The sequence below is a fragment of the Apteryx mantelli genome, chromosome 12 (assembly GCF_036417845.1).
Source record: "Apteryx mantelli isolate bAptMan1 chromosome 12, bAptMan1.hap1, whole genome shotgun sequence".
In the NCBI taxonomy this organism is placed as follows: Eukaryota; Metazoa; Chordata; class Aves; order Apterygiformes; family Apterygidae; genus Apteryx; species Apteryx mantelli.
The window spans coordinates 18396762-18414169 of record NC_089989.1 but is presented as its reverse complement, the minus strand read 5'-3'; the positions used below and the strand labels follow the sequence as shown (position 1 = coordinate 18414169).

The following is a 17408-nucleotide window of genomic DNA, read 5'->3' as shown; positions in this document are numbered from 1 at the left end:
AGTGTTCTGAGCGGCTCTTTGCTGAGGCAGGTAGAAAGTTCTCTTGTTTTTCAGACTGTCCCTCGAGGTGCTGATGTTAAGGAGGGCTAAGCCATTCCTGCAAGGGGTATAGAGAACATTTCTTTTTTGCAGGAGAGTTTGCTTCTCTCCTTCATAACTTAGGCACATTCGACTCTCATGGAATCCCTGGAACAGGATAGCTAATCCTGGTGCTGTAGAAGCCATATCAGTAACTAAGCATGAAAACTATGCCGTGAGAGATTCCAACCTAAGAAGGCAAACTCAGCTCTCCATTGACTCTAATTGGAGTAGTTTTCTGAATACCTTAAGAGATCTAAGTAGAAAAGCACTCTTGAGAAATCAGTGGGAGTCAGTTGGCTTGTTCCATTTAAAAACTCTGAAAAACCCACCCTACATTATAATACTCCTGGAGGAATACACTTACTACAAGACAGTCTGGATTATCCAAATTCAGTTTTCCAAAACTCCCTGTTATTCATGTTCCTCATTATCTATCAATTACATTCCAAATTACCTTCATTACCTGAAACCTTGATTATCCAAACTTACTCAGTGTCCCCTGTGATACTCTGATAATTGAGCTTGTACTGCATTCCTCCAGCTGATGCTTCGCTTGTTAGGAAATGAAGGTACTGTTGGTCTGGCACATGCTGCCAGAAGAACATCTTGCTATAAGCTGTTCAGTATAGACTTAGTGCAGGATTGTAAAGAGTATGTGTAAAGCCCTTGATCATCTGCCACTGATAGTCAGTAGGAGAAAGTGAATCCTGTAACCACTTCCCCCATAGCAGATCTAACAGAACCTTCTTGGGATGACTGTATTCAGGAGAAGACAGAAGAGGGTGGGAGGAATGAAACTGGCTAATGAACAGGACACACCAACATTACCGTAAAGCACCGGCCTTCCACAATTTCAAATCTGCTGTTTTCTCTACAGGTCAAACCAATTTAGCTGCAAAGTTAGACAAGATAAATCCCGGGCAGAATTATCAAATGTTTATCAGTTTATTGCATTATTGTCTCCCACCATGGATGCCAAGCCCAGAAAGAGTGTACTTTCAAGTATCATAGACAGTAATGTCAATAATGCTTATAGCTTTTACAGAAACTTACTTCTCAACACATTCTGTGGTCTTTCTACTAAGCTAAAGTTTGTTTCCAGTAAACTTAATGCCTAGAATATGGCTTCCAATAAATTGCAAGAAAGTACATTTGTCATGACTAATATTTAATAATTAATCCCTCATTACAGTTGCTGAATCATGAGCTAGAATATAACTTCATAATGATCATATTATTTTTTGAATAAGATTGTTCCCCAGCTGTAATTAAAACTCAATTCTGAAGCTTTTTCTCACCAGTTGCTGCTTATTCTCAGGTGGAGAGGTGGGATCATGAGCTTACTCTCTCTGTTTGAAATGAGTCTTTGCAATGACATGTTCCAGTTCCAGCAGGGTTAAGTTTGACAAATTGAATTCGGTGCAGTTTCCTGTGATGCAGGTCATTTGGACAAGACCTTTAAATAGAGGTCTGAGTGCTTTGCATGAACATATTGGTTTCTATGGCAAATGTCATTGCTCCAATGTGTAGGCCAAAAAACCTCTCTGCTGATTGTTGCACTGCAAGTATTGTTTGGTTTCTGCTCTCAACTTCAACCTGTGGCTGTTTTTCTGTGGTCTTGTACATTTATAATTGATGTATGTGCATGGATAGCTTCATGTAACTGAGAATAGTTTTGTGATCTATTCAGAAATAGGATACATAGCTAGAGCAAGGTAGATGTAGTCCTTAGTTGAACTGGGTTGTTGTATGAGAGCGTATCATTAACAGATATATTCAGAGCATCATAGCATCTGTAGATGAAGTGGTTTCATATTGGGACTTCTACATTTCCATCCTGACCACTGGATATTGCTTTTGGGCCTTCCAAGATCAAAAGCTTAACATGATTCTAAAACATGGTTATGATTCCTGGTACAAATGTAAATTTAGGTCTGCAGTAAATTTCCACTGGGTGAAACTTGCATCAGAGGCAGGTTTTGGAGCTACAAACTATCCTAGGACTACTCTCGTAGTCGGTCCCCTTAGGCACCTGCCATTGCCCAAGGCTGCCCCTGGAGACAGTAGCTAACAGAAAAGGATTAATCCTGTGGTAAAATACCACTCGCTATGAGGAACTGAGCTTTTAGTGACCTACCTGACATACCCTAAAGCCATTTACTGGGAATATCAAATATAGGAAAGACTTGTTTAAAATGAAAAGTTAACAGTTCTGAATCTCACATTTCCCTGCTGTGACCCCCTGTCTCATGGAGTCACTGTACTTTGAGTAACAGTACTTTGTACTTTGATATGCCATCTAGCATGATTTAGACTAAAAGCCATCTGTATTTAAATTAGATACATTGACTTTTTTCTACAGAAAAAGTAAAATAATATTTATTATTCATTTCTTGGAACTATGGCACCTTTCATTGACATGAAGAGTTATTTTAAGTAGCTTCAGCTGGGGTGAGAAGATCAGTAGAGTTAAAAAAAAATAGTGTAAAAACTGCAGTGTGGTCTTAAAACAGTGCTCTTATCACAGTGCACAGAGATCCATGTCAGAGATTTACACTGATTGCCTTTGGTTCCACTGGAACAACTAATTCTCAGTTTTACTGCTTAAAGCTGGTCTTCTGTATTCATGTAAACATGTACTGAGCTGCCTTATCAAGATCAACTGTGTTTAGATAATTCGTCTTATCTTAATGACTTTTTTTATTAATGCTGTGAAGCGACAGAGCAAGATCAGAAAAATACGTTTTGTGTGGTTTTAATACTCTGAAGCAATTCTTAGGTTTTTATTGTAATTTTACTGTATTTCCATTGGTTCTTAATCATCTTTATAGTTCATAGCTATGTTTTCTCCCAAAGTAGCAAGTTCTGTGATGCAGTATTTCCTGAGTTGTACTGGAACAGCTTTCTAAAATACATTTAAATCCAGTTCTACACAGAAAACCCCTTACAGACTGTTACTCCACTTTTTCCTGTTATTACTGAGATCCTCACTCTTAATCTAAATAGTCTCTACAGATTTGTTTACAAAATTGAGCCACTCTGTCTTATTGAATCAGATTCATCCTGTGGGGAGATGTGAGCTCTGTACATCACTTAAGTCTTGCATACATCCTAATTTAGTGGGTTAAGTGAGGACTGAAGCCATGCCTTGACTTATTGTTGTCCTTCTGCAGCAGAATGTGCATTTGGTGCATTTTTAAAGGTGTTTTTTATTCCTCTTTAATACAGCTCTTGCATGTATGTGAGTATACGTGTACGTGTGTGTGCTATTTCGGTTGTCTTCACTTCCTCTGTAACTCATCCTGTATGCAGCGTCTGCGGATCCATAATTGCTCACACAGTGAAATTGCTCCTGTGCCCTTCAAATGAGGGGAACTCTTCAAGGGCAGAAAAAGATAAATGACTAGCAGTTGTTTTTCAAAGATATTAATTTTATTAGTCATGCATTCTGCTGGTTTTCCTGAGGTTTGGGACTTCTTTCTGGTAGCAATTAGAGTTTTGGAACAAAGAAAACTTATGTTTAGAGGAATTGAATACCCCCACCTAGACTTCCCAGTCGAATCTGGGGACATCGCTGTGATGAGTTTCAGTACCTGAAGCCTCATCTGACTGATTTTCTGCGCTGTGGGCACTTGATGCAAATTCTTGTAAAACAGTACAAGAAAAGAATAAGCCTTTACCCAGCTCCCCATAGCACATTATTTCTACATTCCCATCAGCTAGCTGATGGACGTGCAGAAGGGGTCTTCTGTTTCTTAGAGAGGCATGAGGTAGGCTGATGTCATGCAGTCCTCTCCGGCTGGTATTTCTGGCCACTGAGGTCCCAGCAGCCACTCCATGGTGCCCTCCGTCTTCTCGCCTTGGTGAGGGCTGAACTGGCCGATGAGCAGTCTTGCGCTCGTGGGACGCCGTTTCCACACAACTCTCAAATACGTCTTCCCCTTAGAAAGAGATGGTGGCCGTGTCCATGGCTCTACAGTCTGTACGGCTGAAATCAAGTGCTGATCCTAAAATGAGCAAAACCCTGATCTCTGCGGCAGGAGTTTGTGCTGCGAGTTGCCCCTGTAAACGAGCGGCGTCTATTCAGCCATCGGTGAGGGTCAGACGCTGTAGACCGCTGACACAAGCACATGAAATACATGAAGCAATATGAAATCTCCATAGATACTACTGTTTGGGATCTTCTCCTCTCCTCTCTCCCTCTCCTCTGTCCTTCACTTCTTTCCCAAGTGGTTCATGAAAAAGTCAGTTTTGATGCCTGTCCCAACCTTAAATTATTAGGCAAATTTTTCGTTCTTAATAAGTAAACTGGGTTTTCATGTCAAAGTTTTAGAAAGCTATAATGGTTATTTAAAATGTTAAGAAAACTCAAAAATTTTAAATTTTCAAAATATTCAAATTAACTTGAATATTTTCCCTTATTTTCACCTTTAAAATATATGTTTTTTGAAATTTTGATTCTAATGCTGTTTTGGCAGGGGAGATTTTTTTAAGGTTTTAAAAGGTTTCCTGATCAGGAACAGTGTTTCCATCCCAAAGTCAGCTTACAGACTCCTGACCATGTTACACCTTGAAAATAAAACATTTTCCTAAGTTAAAACGTTCTATAACAAATGTTTTAGAAAACTGACAATATTGGTCAAACCCAAGAGCTTCATAAAGAAGCAATTAGCCTTTAGCTTTTAGATATTCTGCTTTTTTCCCCTTGTGTTTTGTATTAAAAAAAAAGTGTCTATTTATATATTTTTAACTGTTTCCTCAAAAAGGGGGAAAAAAAAAAAAAGGAAAAGAGCTTGATTCCTATTGTTAGGTTGCCCCTACCTGGAAAACCTTTAATTTTTTCCTTCATAGAGCTTTGTATCATTCAATTTGAAGTTCAAATTTAGAAATAAAACTAGTCAAAATGGAAAACATGTTTTCTATATAGCAAACTAATGGACTTAACAAGGAAAAAACTGTGTTTTGTTCTAAGGCTTGTCAGATAAAAGGATTTTATCTGCTTTGGCTTTCGGCTTGCTTTCTTTTTTCATCCCCAAAGGCCATTATTCCAGTATTTCAGAAATACAGAATGTTTGCACCCAGCTAGCTGTGTGTGTGCAGATTTGTGTTGGGCACTTCATGGGGTTGATGAAAATCCCACTGATGGCGTGTGTAGCCCGGATCAGACCTTAAATACAGAATTATAATACTCTGAGCTTCAAAGTTGAAATTCAGATAAAGCAAATAAAAATCACTACTGTGCCTTTGAATTTCAGCCTCCAGCTCTGTGCGCTAGTGAAAGGAAAATTGCATTTGAAGTGGTCTGCACACAGCTGTTGGCCATGTGGGCTGCATTTCTTGTAGAATTTGAGACGCACAGTCATACCGCAACCTCGGTATGGTCAACTGAAAGCAATTAAGGGGTTAACAAATGCTCAGTTTTCCGTGGTCACCCGTCATCTGCAGTGCGAGTATATCATCAGACAAGTAGATGTGCAAGGGGAATTTGTACTTGCACTTGGCAAAATTGAACATAGCTTTGTCCGTGTCTAGGTGCCCGCTCCAGAGCCTGTGACAGTAAGTCCACTGAATGCCAGTCTCAAGGACTCTGGTTACCAGGATCTAGGAAATTCGGGGAAAGAGTGAAAGAGTTTTAGAGAAATGTCTGCAACCTTGAGTTGTTTGAGGGTCGAGAGCAGGCACATATGTTTTGGCATCCTGGCTCAGCTGTTGCATTCAAACTCATTAAGCCATGCTAGCTTGGCCATGAGTGGGAGGTCTAGGAGAGCTGCCCCACACAGGTTACAATCTCAATGGACCATCAGTGGGAGAAAGGCAGAGGCTGTCAACTTGAATTAAAGAGGGGATTCATAAGTTTTGGTAGATTAAACAACCTGCCCAAGGTCATACAGGGACTGGGCAATAATGACCAACATATGAGGACAAGTGATCTTGCTGAAATCACAGGTCATCCTTAGTTTTTAACTTCGTTTGAGGTTAGTGACTCGACAATAGCAGGTCTGATCCGCCATTGCATCACGGCTACTTTATGGTTATGTAGTTCCACTAATATAGCTGCAGTTATAGCCTAGTATCTACTGGTAGTCTTTGGAGAATATTGACATTCCTAATTGTTTAATAAATCATTAACAGTGCTTTTAGTGTAAGTGAGGGTGTGCACATTGGGTTGTGGATTAGAAAAAAAGGTAAGGCTGTTGAGAGACTCCTGCGAGATATATAGAGAGGAATGTACAATCACAAATTATAATAAAGTATAAAGGTTTTTTACTCCTTAGAATGGAAAAGTCAACTTATTTAATTGCATGTATTTTAATGATGTGGACTGACTCAGAGAGTTTGAAGGAAATGCACCAGCTGTGCACATCAAAGCTTAAAAACACAGTCAGCAGCAGTTTAGAATGAATGAAGAAATCATGAAATTATTAATTTTGGTGGTAAGAGAAGGGAAACACAAAAAAGTTCAAATGTTCCCTGGCAGAGCGCTGCCCTTAGGCGGTGGCTGCACTGCATGCTTGTCCGCCCCTCCATCCTGCTGAGCCGCTCCGTAGGGCTGGGAGGCCGTTGCCTAGACATAGACACCTGCTGCTGTTTCAGGTGCCCCGAGATGACCCCGGCATCACACCCGCCGGCAGATAGAGCACGGGGCGTATGGGAGACTCCTGCCCTTCTGCCGCGGCAGCTGCATGCCCCCAGGTGTCTCAGATGGCAGGAGATGCTTCTATTTAGGCAGTTATTGCACTTAGACCTAAGTACAGCATCACGTTCACTGGCATCATTAATACACAGTCACCTGAAGCACAACAGTAGCTCATAGCAGTGTTCTCACAGGGTGATTGCAGCAAGTAATGGCCAGTTATCTAATTTTAAACTTAGGAGATATTTTGAGATGAATCGAACATTACAATCTGAGCAGGATATAGTGTTAAAGCTATTCAGCTCCGGTTTAAAGTTGTAGTGGGTGGTTGTTTTCGTAATGACCTCAAATCCATGAATTCATTCTAACATTTGCCTTTTTATATATTCATAGTTAAATATAACTTGAATATTGTCCTAATTACATTCTCATGTTAATTTAGCTCTGATTCAGAATTTCTATCATTATTCTTTGTAGAATTATTTTGAAACGATGGAAAGTTCAGTAAAGATGCTCCAGTGTGTGATTATGCCTTTGAATTATTTATCACGTTCGAAGACAGAAATATGGTTAAAATCTAGTTTGAGTTGTAAATGAGTCTTGGTAACGTAACAAGGAAGTGACAGCTCTTTTCACAGAGCGACGTGGTTTACGGGCGCATCATTTGGGATTGCAGGAGCGCGTGGGACCCTGCATAAACCGAGGGCCTCGCAGCCAAACGAGAACGAACCCATTGTACCAACTGGCAAATGCTACCCAAGCAGATAAGACAGATACAGTGTGGAAGAGGGGAAAGAGAGAGGTAGAGACAACTTGCTCAAATGAAAAAGCAGCTTAGTGACAGAATTAAGAAGAGAAAACAGATGTCCCGACTCGGGCACAAACAGCCCTTGCATCACCCGCTCTCCCTCTGCTTTGCGCTAGGGGAGCAAAAGCTATCGCAAGCAGCACTTAGCCCATGTTTTTCACAGTGCGTCACAGCGGCAAGTGGTGCGGTGCTAATATAAGGTTGCAGAAACTGTGATTTATGCAAAAATTCATGCTTGTGGCTGTGGCCCTGAGCCTGTTGGTGAGCGGCATGTGAGTTGGAGAGGGGGAGAAACTGCTGGGAAAAAAACTCTAGAAGAGGAAAGGAAACTTGCCTTAATGTAAGCAGCAGTTTTGCTAGAGGTAAGTGAGGGGAAATTCTTCATTTATAAACGGTTCGTTGACCCATGATAATAAAGCAGTGCTGCAGAAGAAGGATAATTATCTACTTAAGTATCAGGTGCCCTAAGGGTAAAAGCTTCTCTTCTCTCCCTTTGAAAAATGTACTCAGATTAAACAAATGTCCTTTTTCCTGTTTTACTGTTGACACGAATTTCCTTTTTATGAGTAAAATTAATTAGTTTTTCTATTCCTTTATTCCTGGTATGGAAATCAGGTCTGCCGAGCAAGTTTTGAGCTTTTCCCAGGGGCCCTGAGTTCAGCCAATGCCTCCTTCCTGGAGGTGCTTTGCACAGTGCGCTGGGAAAGCACAAATACATTGCAGGAGCTTTATTATGCCTGGTAGCTGCCAAGAGGCACAGCCTCTTACAACTAAAAACCCACAAACCCAGACCGTTTTCTCCCAGTCCAGGACTGGTTTATTTCCAACTACCTGTCTACTAAACAAATATTAATGCATAATTCTTCTTTCTGAAATTTTTTTAATGCTGTGAGCTACAACAAGGGAAAAAAGAGAGCAGTGGAGGTATAGAATAAATAATGCTGTGCTAAACAAATAAAGGCCAGATTTTTCAAAGCAGCTTAACACCAAAGCTGGAGCCAGACTTCTCCTGGTCTGTTGTGAGCAAAGAGAGCTGCTAGCTGTGAAGCTCTTTGGAAAAATCTGCTCCCAGTTAACAAATATCCATTACAATATTTTCTGTCCTCATCTGGACCTTGAAAAATGATCAAAACCTGCCTCTACATCTTTACTTCCAGAAAATGTCTGTTTTTTTCCTCCAGTCAGAAATATAAATGTGATTCCTGTGATAAACTTGGGGAATGTGAACGTGTTGTTTCTTTGTTTATGGAAATAAATCATCTTTATTAGTCTTTATTTCAAATGTCTTATGGGGTTCTTGAAAATCAGGTTGACATAACCTTTGTGTGAACCTGTTAACTACAGAGCATCTCCTAGGTACATTTCCTAGCGTACAGAGAATGTTTCCTGAATACCTGCAGGCTTCGAGATGCCATAAAAATAAATACTACTGTAATACAATGGCATGGAGCTTAATTTTCTTCAAACAGTCCTTTGAGCACTCATTTTAATACTGAAAAAATAAGAAGCTGTTAATTTTCATAGCCTTCCATTCTGAAAGTTCAAGTGGTGTTAGAGGTGATATTTAAGGTCTTTATTCTGCAAACACGATACTGTAAGTCAGAAAAAAAAATCCCATCTGCAGGGAATTGAGATGAGAGTCAAGTCCCAAGTGCTTGCTTGTTGGATTTACACAACTGAGGATCTACTAAGAATTCGGGACCTTATTAGTAGTGTTACAAAATTGGCTTTCACTTGAAGAATCACAGCAATTATTTATTTCTGTGAACACAACGGGCCGGGTGACGGTGAATAGTGTCTGTGTCCTTCCATTGTTTACTTTATAGCTTCATTTCACTGACTCATGAAACGCTGTTATCAAGGCAGAATAGAATCGAAGTATATTTGTAGTGCTGGGAACACAGTGTTTAAAAGGAAACAGTCTTCATTACCTGACTGTGTTTCTAAAAACATGTATTTATAGCAGGTGAGCACTCCTAGCAAATGGTAATTACTGTGAGGTAGGAATAAGTGACTTGCTATTATCAGCAAAGTGTTGGATATTCAAATTTAGTTACCTAAAGTTAGAGGCATAAGATCAAGATTTTCAAAAATATGTACCAAGTATATGAAAAAGCATTGTAAAATTGCTGTCACAGATCCCACACCCGAAACCACTTTAAAATCCTTTGGCCTTCTCTGACTTTCAGAGATCTAAGATCCCAGCATCTCCCCATGTAGTTCAAAATGATAACTTTGAGTCTGTGAAAGTTTAGAATACTTTCCTTAAGATTTCTCAGTAATAACATATGTGACCTCGTTTTAGTCATTTGACCCGACTGAGGGGTTTGAGGAAACTGGGCAGGGTTCTGATCAAAGCATCATATGATCTGCTGTGTTCAGCTTCATGTTTTAGTTGTTCTTGCTGTAATCCTCAGAGGAAGAAGAGTTCCGAGGCAGTAAAAAGGTGACCAGAAGGAGGTTACATGTGGGGAGTGGGGCATTTAGCCTTCTGGGCCACTCCGATTTGCGTTTGTGCCTTGACGATACCAACTTCAGATGTCCTTGTTTGCCCTCTGCGGCCAGTGGAGCGTTTCCGCGACCTGCGTCCTGAAGAAGTGGCTGATTTATTTTGCATGGCGCAAAGAGTTGGCGACGTAGTGGAGAAACACTTCTGCGGCACCTCACTCACCATTTCAATTCAGGTTTGCCAACCGGTCAATGGTTTGTTTTATCAAGCTTTCAACCTTCTTCCCGTACCCAATGACAAAAGGACATTCACATTTTAAGGGGCAATAAATGCTTTACACAATACATAGCAGTCTGCCAGATTTGCCATTGGAGAAAGTTAACATGCAAAACAGCAAAAAAGTTTGGATAATTAATAACTGTAAAACTTTGGGCTAAGCCTGGAAACACTCCCAAGTGCAGTGTTTATCTGTGAGTATTTCAGTAAATACTACACCGCCGAGGAAATGTCTGCAGGGTTGACCTTCCAGAGAAGGCAGCCACATCTCCGCATTCAGCAGGTAACCCACTGCTTTCAAGACAAGGAGGTAATTCCTCTTCACATCTATTCATATGTAACCAGAGAAACATAACCGTGTAAATACGTTATCCATTCTGACCTTTCAGTCATTTGTACCTGCTGCTTTTATACCAGAAAAGAGCTCTGTTTAAAGCGGATCGGGAGACTAAGCCCATTTTATTAGAATAAGACTTTAAGTAAGCATGCTTTGATTAAAGCATTGCTTACATCTCTGATTTTATATTCACAAAGATCAGAAACCTATTGTGAGCTATTTAAAAACACGATCTGAAAGTATGAAAAATAACAACCATGGTTTTTGTGTTTTACTTCTAAGATACAGTTTCTCACTTTGCCATGGCTTGATATGAAAAGGCACCTAGTCCACCAGCGCTGTGTTGAATGGTCCCCAGGAGAATATGCTAAATTAACATACAATGAAATTGGATGTAAATTATTAATGAGTGATATTTCTGAATCACCATGGGATCCTTGTTAGTTCCTCTAACTTAAGACTTCTCTTTCTGCTTACAGGATGGCCCTGAAGCTGGACAAACGGTGAAGGTGAGTGCTTATTATGAAGGACACAAATTAAGAGACAATTATAAGAACTAATAAAAGAGGAAAACTAGTCATCTGCAGAGCATTGCTGTATTGTTATTTTATCCTTGAGAACAGAAAAATCTCAAGTGTGCAATCACTGTAAATACTTTTTATTGAAATTGCACAGGATGATGTTTATGTTCCTTTTTTTCTAGACAAAAGTTTTCAATCATGAAAATATCTTTTCTAAGCTGCTGGCTGTATTTATGCAAGGAAAGCCATAGGAGAGAGGCATCTGGTCAATTTTTTTGTTTGTTTTATGGAGAAAATACTGCCATTTCATTCATAATCTCTTTGTTTGTCTTTTTATTGCCTAATGAGTTGTAGCTAATTATAGGAACAGTTAAACAGAACCATGTTATAAGAATACACCTTTTGTCTGTGCTTTCTCTCTGCATATTTGTGTCACATTCTTGTTACTGAAGTTCAAATGTAATGGGGCCAGTGAAGCCTAAAAACAGATTTTAAGAGTACTTCTGAAAAAAAGGAGGGGGGAAGGATTTATGATTATACTCTCCTCTTGAGTGATAACATAGATAACATCCAAGATGGCTCTCCAGCCATGTTTCACTGCCTTGTAATGCAAATGCAAATGCCTGGGTAGTTAGATTATATGCCCGAACATTAGATAAAGGCTATTTTTTACATTTGGAATCAAAGGAAAGTCAAATATGGCTATGGGCTAGCACTTTGTAAAATTATATTAGATGGCTCAAAGAAGCTGTTTGGGTTAAGATTATTCTAACAACCAAGTGATGGCATATGGAAGCATTTTACTTCTTTCTGATTTGCTGTATTGACCTTACTTTTCCTACTTCTTCTTGTTGCTTGCTTTGAATGTTTTGCAGAGAGATGATAGGGAGAGAGGAGAAGAAATCAGAAAATTCCCAAGCTTTGGGAAGCTCGGGAGTGAGGAAGGAAGGTAACACAATTTACTGCAGTGCTGCAACAAACCAGATTCCTCAGCTCTTGCGTTAGCATGCCTTGGGTGGGCTTCGGTGGGAATGCCTGGGGAGAAGTCAAGTCTTGCAGTTTAAATAAGTTTTAAATAAGTTTTGTCATTAAACCCCACCATGTTTTAGCAAGACATTCCCAGGATTTCTTTTACTATCTTGAGCAAATATTTTTTCTTTATAAAGAAAAGGTTTATAGAAATGTTTATATTAAAAAGTGAGAAAAATTGCTTGTGTGAATGAGCAAAACTATACGTAAACAATCCACGTCTTGTTTGATTGTGAACCTTAACAAATGCTTAGGTAGCCTTAAAAAGGCAAGAAGTTCTGTATAGTTTTATACTCATACTGGAGACAAAGGACATTAAATGTTAGTTTATCCAGTAAATTGCCAAATGGTAGACACCCTTAGTGGTTTCTTCTCACACTTTTAATAAGTAATGACCCACTACTAAAGCTGTGAACCCCTAGACTCCATAATAAAGAGTGTGTATTCATAAATCAGAGGTTAGCAGTTTGCATTTTTCTACTTTTCTGCATCATTGGGCAACACTGTAATTTATCATCATCACTCTGGGATGTTTATCATCCGAAAATGCCAACAACTATTTTCTTCAAAGAACTTAGAGCTTTCAAAACTTGCATTTGGGAAGAAATTACTGTGATCAAGATCTCCTTTAAAGTGAACAATAAGGAGGGTACATAAATAGCTGGTTCCATTTAAATTGCTTTGAATCAGAAAGTTTTAAAAACCACCTATGCAATCTACAAATAATTTATGAACCTTAAATTCAGCGTCTCATGTGTTTCTGTAAGTGTTTTTTCCTCATGTATAAGCATGCACAATCATCCAGTCTTCCTCTAAGGGACCTTTTAATTAAAATTTCTGGAACAGACTAAACATTAGAAAAAACTTTCTAATAATAAGAATAGCTAAGCATCACAATAAATATCCAAGGGAGTTTGTGGAATCGCTGTTTCAGTAGGGTAGGCAAGCGTATGTCAGGAGCTAATTAGGTGTAGCTCGTCTTGCTTTGAGCAGGGGCACAGACCAGATGGCTTCCAGAGTCTCTTCCATTTCTATTTTATATGATTCTGTATACCTATATAAATATAGACTGTTACATGTGCTACGTAAGGAATTACAGGAAGGCAGAAGAGTAGTGGCTGTTAAACTGGTTAGTGCAAAACTTGCCTACAAAATGGGAAGAGCTACCAGCCTGACCAAAACCAAAAACTGTTTGAGAAATTTTATCTGCACGTGCTAAGGAAAGTCTATTTTCTGCTCAACAAGGAAGAACTATAGCCAATATGTAAGAAAGATCTTGGACCTCAGCCTGGGTGTGAGTCTTGGGTCTTTCTTTGCTATGGAGATATCTGAAATTATATGTGCAATGTATATTCCAGGTATAAAAGAGATTACTTTTTCAGTATGGTTTTTGATAGAAATCAATTATAAGATATTGTATGCCAGGCTACGTGTATTTTGTGCTGCTGTGAAACCTGCTGGTGTGTGCAGGTTTCTGTCAACTGTATCACATATTGCAATGTGGGGATACTTTAGTAGTGCCTTGTAGCACTGTAGGATTAAAATCTTCTCAGTTACCTAACAGGAGGCTGTTTATCCTCTTAACACATAAATCCATTATTGCTGCACTCCATTGCTTTTGAATACTGTCCTCCTTTGATCCAAGGTAGCAGACGCTGGGGAACGGAGTTCTAGGGAGACTCATGGTGGTTCTTGCAAATCCTCCCGTTACTGGGGTCTGTGTGTTTGCATTGGATGGATCTTTGGAAGAAACCGTATTTATGCCTGACTCTCAGCTCACCAATAATCTGGAACTGTAGGTGGGTCTTCTCTCACTCTTTAGCAACTGGAAAGAATACATTTGGTAAGAATTTTACACCAAGTCGTAGTCTCAGAGTGTAAAGTAATACAGTATGTTACTTTATAATCCTTTTGTAGCTGCCCACAGACTCTGCCCGTTCCAGCCCTATCACCCGTTTACGAGAGGGACAGATGCCCCTCTCCAGAGGTGCTCACAGACTTGCACGCTTTGTGTTGTATTGCCTGAGGTCCTTGTACCCATTCACAGCACAGACCCCAAGCATCTCCGAGAAGTGTGTCAGCAGCATAAACATCTTCCAGCACATCAAACACAATTTTAATATTTTTCTTTTCCCTTCTTGTGAAAGGGAAGAAATGGTTTGTGATCCTCTCTTAAAGAACATTTATCTCTGCAAATTTGAGCTTTGTTTTTCTTGGTGAATGCAAAGCCCACGGTGTCCTTGTGCTAGGACTGGAGGAGGAGCTTCTCACTGGTTCTGTCTGAGAATGCCTTAAATATCCAGGCAATTTCATGGATCAGGAAAATCATTAAGATGCAGGGATCTTAATGCTGTGTCAAGTGAGTGACGTCTCGAGATGTTCCCCAGTATATTTTATAGCCTCCTTCCCAACATCAAGTCAGCAAATGCTCTTGCTGCCTTGGTGGATGTATAGCATACTGTCGAGTAAACTCTCAGCTTTACCTTTTATGTGAGATTCAATCACAAGAAACTCCATGCACTCTGTACTCCGTAAAGGCTAAACAAATCAAGCTGGCAGGAGCATGATACAACTAATTTATCTGTAGAGACAAGATAATATTGCACAGCAAGTGTCCATTGCACAAACGCATACAAACACATAGTCTATTTTGCAGCAGTGTCAAAGTCTCAGGCAGCTCAGCACCTGCACTGTTGTTCATGAGTAACTGCCAGTTTGCCAGTTACAGGTTCACCTAAATAAATGAAGAAGTGAGGCTGATGGTGGCAGTGTGAGTATATGTGCAGAAACTTATTTTATATGTCACACATTCCACTAATTATTTTACACTGAGAAGATTGCCTCACCATTATTTTTTGATGTGCGTGTTTTTCTTTCCCGGATGGTTTTTTAATGCTATGTTAAATCAACCCACCTGGCTTGCATTCTTTAGAAATCTTAACCTGAACTGAGAAGTCTAGGGTTTATTTAAGCTCACAGCAGACTTCTCTTTCATATTGTTTGTCTATCTGTCCCTGTTGAGCTGGAGTACCGGACTTCAGGCTTGAGTCTTTAAATTTAATCAGATCACATTGCAGACTGATTGCATCAGAAGGATTAAACTTACTAACGGCAATACTTTTGATGCCTCAGCCTGCTTTCCCTGCAGTCTGGCAGATGTGAATCCTTGTTTAATAGAGTATTGGAGGCCACCTTTTGCTCTTAAAAGAACAAAAAAAATGGTGGCATCAGAGAGAAAAGCAAAAATTGTTCTTGTCTCTAATCAAATTTCAAATTTCAAGTAGAAAAAACATGGGAAAAAGCAACAAGTTTTTGAAGACCAACATTGTACTGAAACCTGTGAACAAATGGTCTTGTTTGCTTCACTCTGGAGACCCATGATTCTCTTGAAGGCTTGTGGGATGTCCAAAAAATGATTTGATGAAGCACAGTAGTCTCTTTGAATTGCTTTGAGAAACACAGTAATAGTATTTGGTTGGAGAATACGTAATATTGCAGATAGCTAATTGGTTCTGCAAATTCAGTAGTCTCAAGACTGCTGTGCCTGTTTTCTGCTCATAATTTTCTTTCTATTTTGGTACTCTACTTAGACTGGGGTGTTTTGGGCGGGGGGGGATGATAGTGATGTATCTGTTCAAAGCTAGGACTATACTGCCCCTTGCAGAGATAGGGGCAGCAGCTGGGGCAGCCGGAGAGTTTGCCTTCTTGCCCACATCACTGGAAGCCCTTAGCTTTCTACTCGCTCTAAATAATGATTCTTGCCCTTCCCTTCAAGGCCCTCTCTAAACCTGCCTCATGTTGGTCTAATTCTCCTTTCAGTCTTAGCAAGACCTATGTTTTCTACAGTGCCTCCAAAAGAGTATCTTAGGAATGATGGCTCACTTCAAAAAACAAACAAACAAAAAAGCCAAACATGGATTAAAACTTAAGTGGTTCCATTAAAGAATGGTTTTTGAACTGCGTTACAGTCCCAGTTTCCTCTGCTCTTCCTCAGGTCCTTGCTCCCGTTCATTATGTATAACATTTGGTTTCTGACTGAAATGTAAGCTTTTCAGGAAAAACAAAATACTGCTTTTTGTTTGCAGTGCTCGTAGCCCAAAGAGGCCCCAAATGGATCTTTAGCCCCTCTGTTAATACACATAATAATATGCAGGCCATAGAGTGAAAACACTAACTCTCTTAAGGCCCCCACAATTCGTACAGATTACCTCCTGTAATTAAAACATGGTAGCAGGCGAGAAAAGCAAGAGGTGTCTGTGGCCAATACATACCCATGTAAAGTTTGAGGGGGTTTTGAAGGCTGAAAGAGATGAAAAAAATTGGGAAAGTGAACACAACGCAGTGATTGATGGACATGACACCATCCTGCCTGAGAATACCAAAGGCCTCAGGGCACTGATAAATGGAAATGATCACCTGAATAATGAAGTCTGATCCAGAAATACCAGGTTGCGAAGTTCCCTGAGGGGATGGGGACAGAAGTTTCTGAGAGATTCTCTTTAGCAGTGAATTATGATGCTTCTGAATGTGAATGATTTTGAATTTCCAGTAGTGAATGTCATGACATGCTGTACCCCCTGACTTGTAAAGTAATATCGTCCTCTGTCCCTAGACAGAGTCGGCATAGTCTGTATGGAGTAGACTGTAAGGAAAAACGATCATTAAAAATGAGCAACTGAAAATGAGGAAAGTAAAAGGGAAATTTCAAAGACATATACTGAAGTATGCTAATGAGAAGGAAGAATTTACCATTCTTCACTAATAATTCTCCCCTTCTTTCCTGCCATATGGATTTCTTAGATGAATATTCTCCTTAGGCAGTTAAATTCCAAAAACACCCCCAGGGTTAGTGAGAGTTATCGACACTGTCTAAATTAAACTATGATAAGCAAGTAAGTGGGCTCACATGCCTGTTTAAGTTGCCGTAGCGTGCACCCAGATACTAAAAGTCGCACAGCTCTGTTGGCTGCATCCCTTCCTCTTCGCTCACTGAGCAAGGCCACCGGCAGCGGCAGACCCGCAGAGCACTGGACACTTTTATTGTCCCTCCAAGGTCAACGGGTGCCAGCTAAAATACGCACAGACCTGCAGGCTTCTCTCCTACGAAGGCATTTGCGTGCGCTTAACTCGGAGCGTGTGTGCTCCAGGAGAGCCGGCACGTGCCTTGAGAAAAGCAGTTTGAATGTATTTTCTTCTTCTTCTTCTTTTTTTTTTTTTAACTGGAGTGTGTTCAAATGTTTACAATTTTCAGGGCAGAAGAATCTTGAACAAAT

At 39.9% G+C, this 17408-nt stretch overlaps 1 protein-coding gene across 10 annotated transcripts in view; it reads left to right on the top strand.

Moving 5' to 3' along the window:
* FHIT (fragile histidine triad diadenosine triphosphatase) overlaps positions 1 to 17408 on the top strand; it is a 624994-nt gene that overhangs the window by 467338 nt on the left and 140248 nt on the right. For 9 of the 10 annotated variants that reach the window (XM_067303616.1, XM_067303611.1, XM_067303610.1 and 6 more), the window contains 2 exons: positions 10062 to 10207; positions 11065 to 11094. The exons of the other annotated variant lie outside the window; for it this stretch is intronic. In XM_067303616.1, the coding sequence (XP_067159717.1) occupies positions 10062 to 10207; positions 11065 to 11094 (176 nt within the window). The remainder of the gene's footprint in view (positions 1 to 10061; positions 10208 to 11064; positions 11095 to 17408) is intronic. 10 annotated transcript variants of the gene reach the window in all.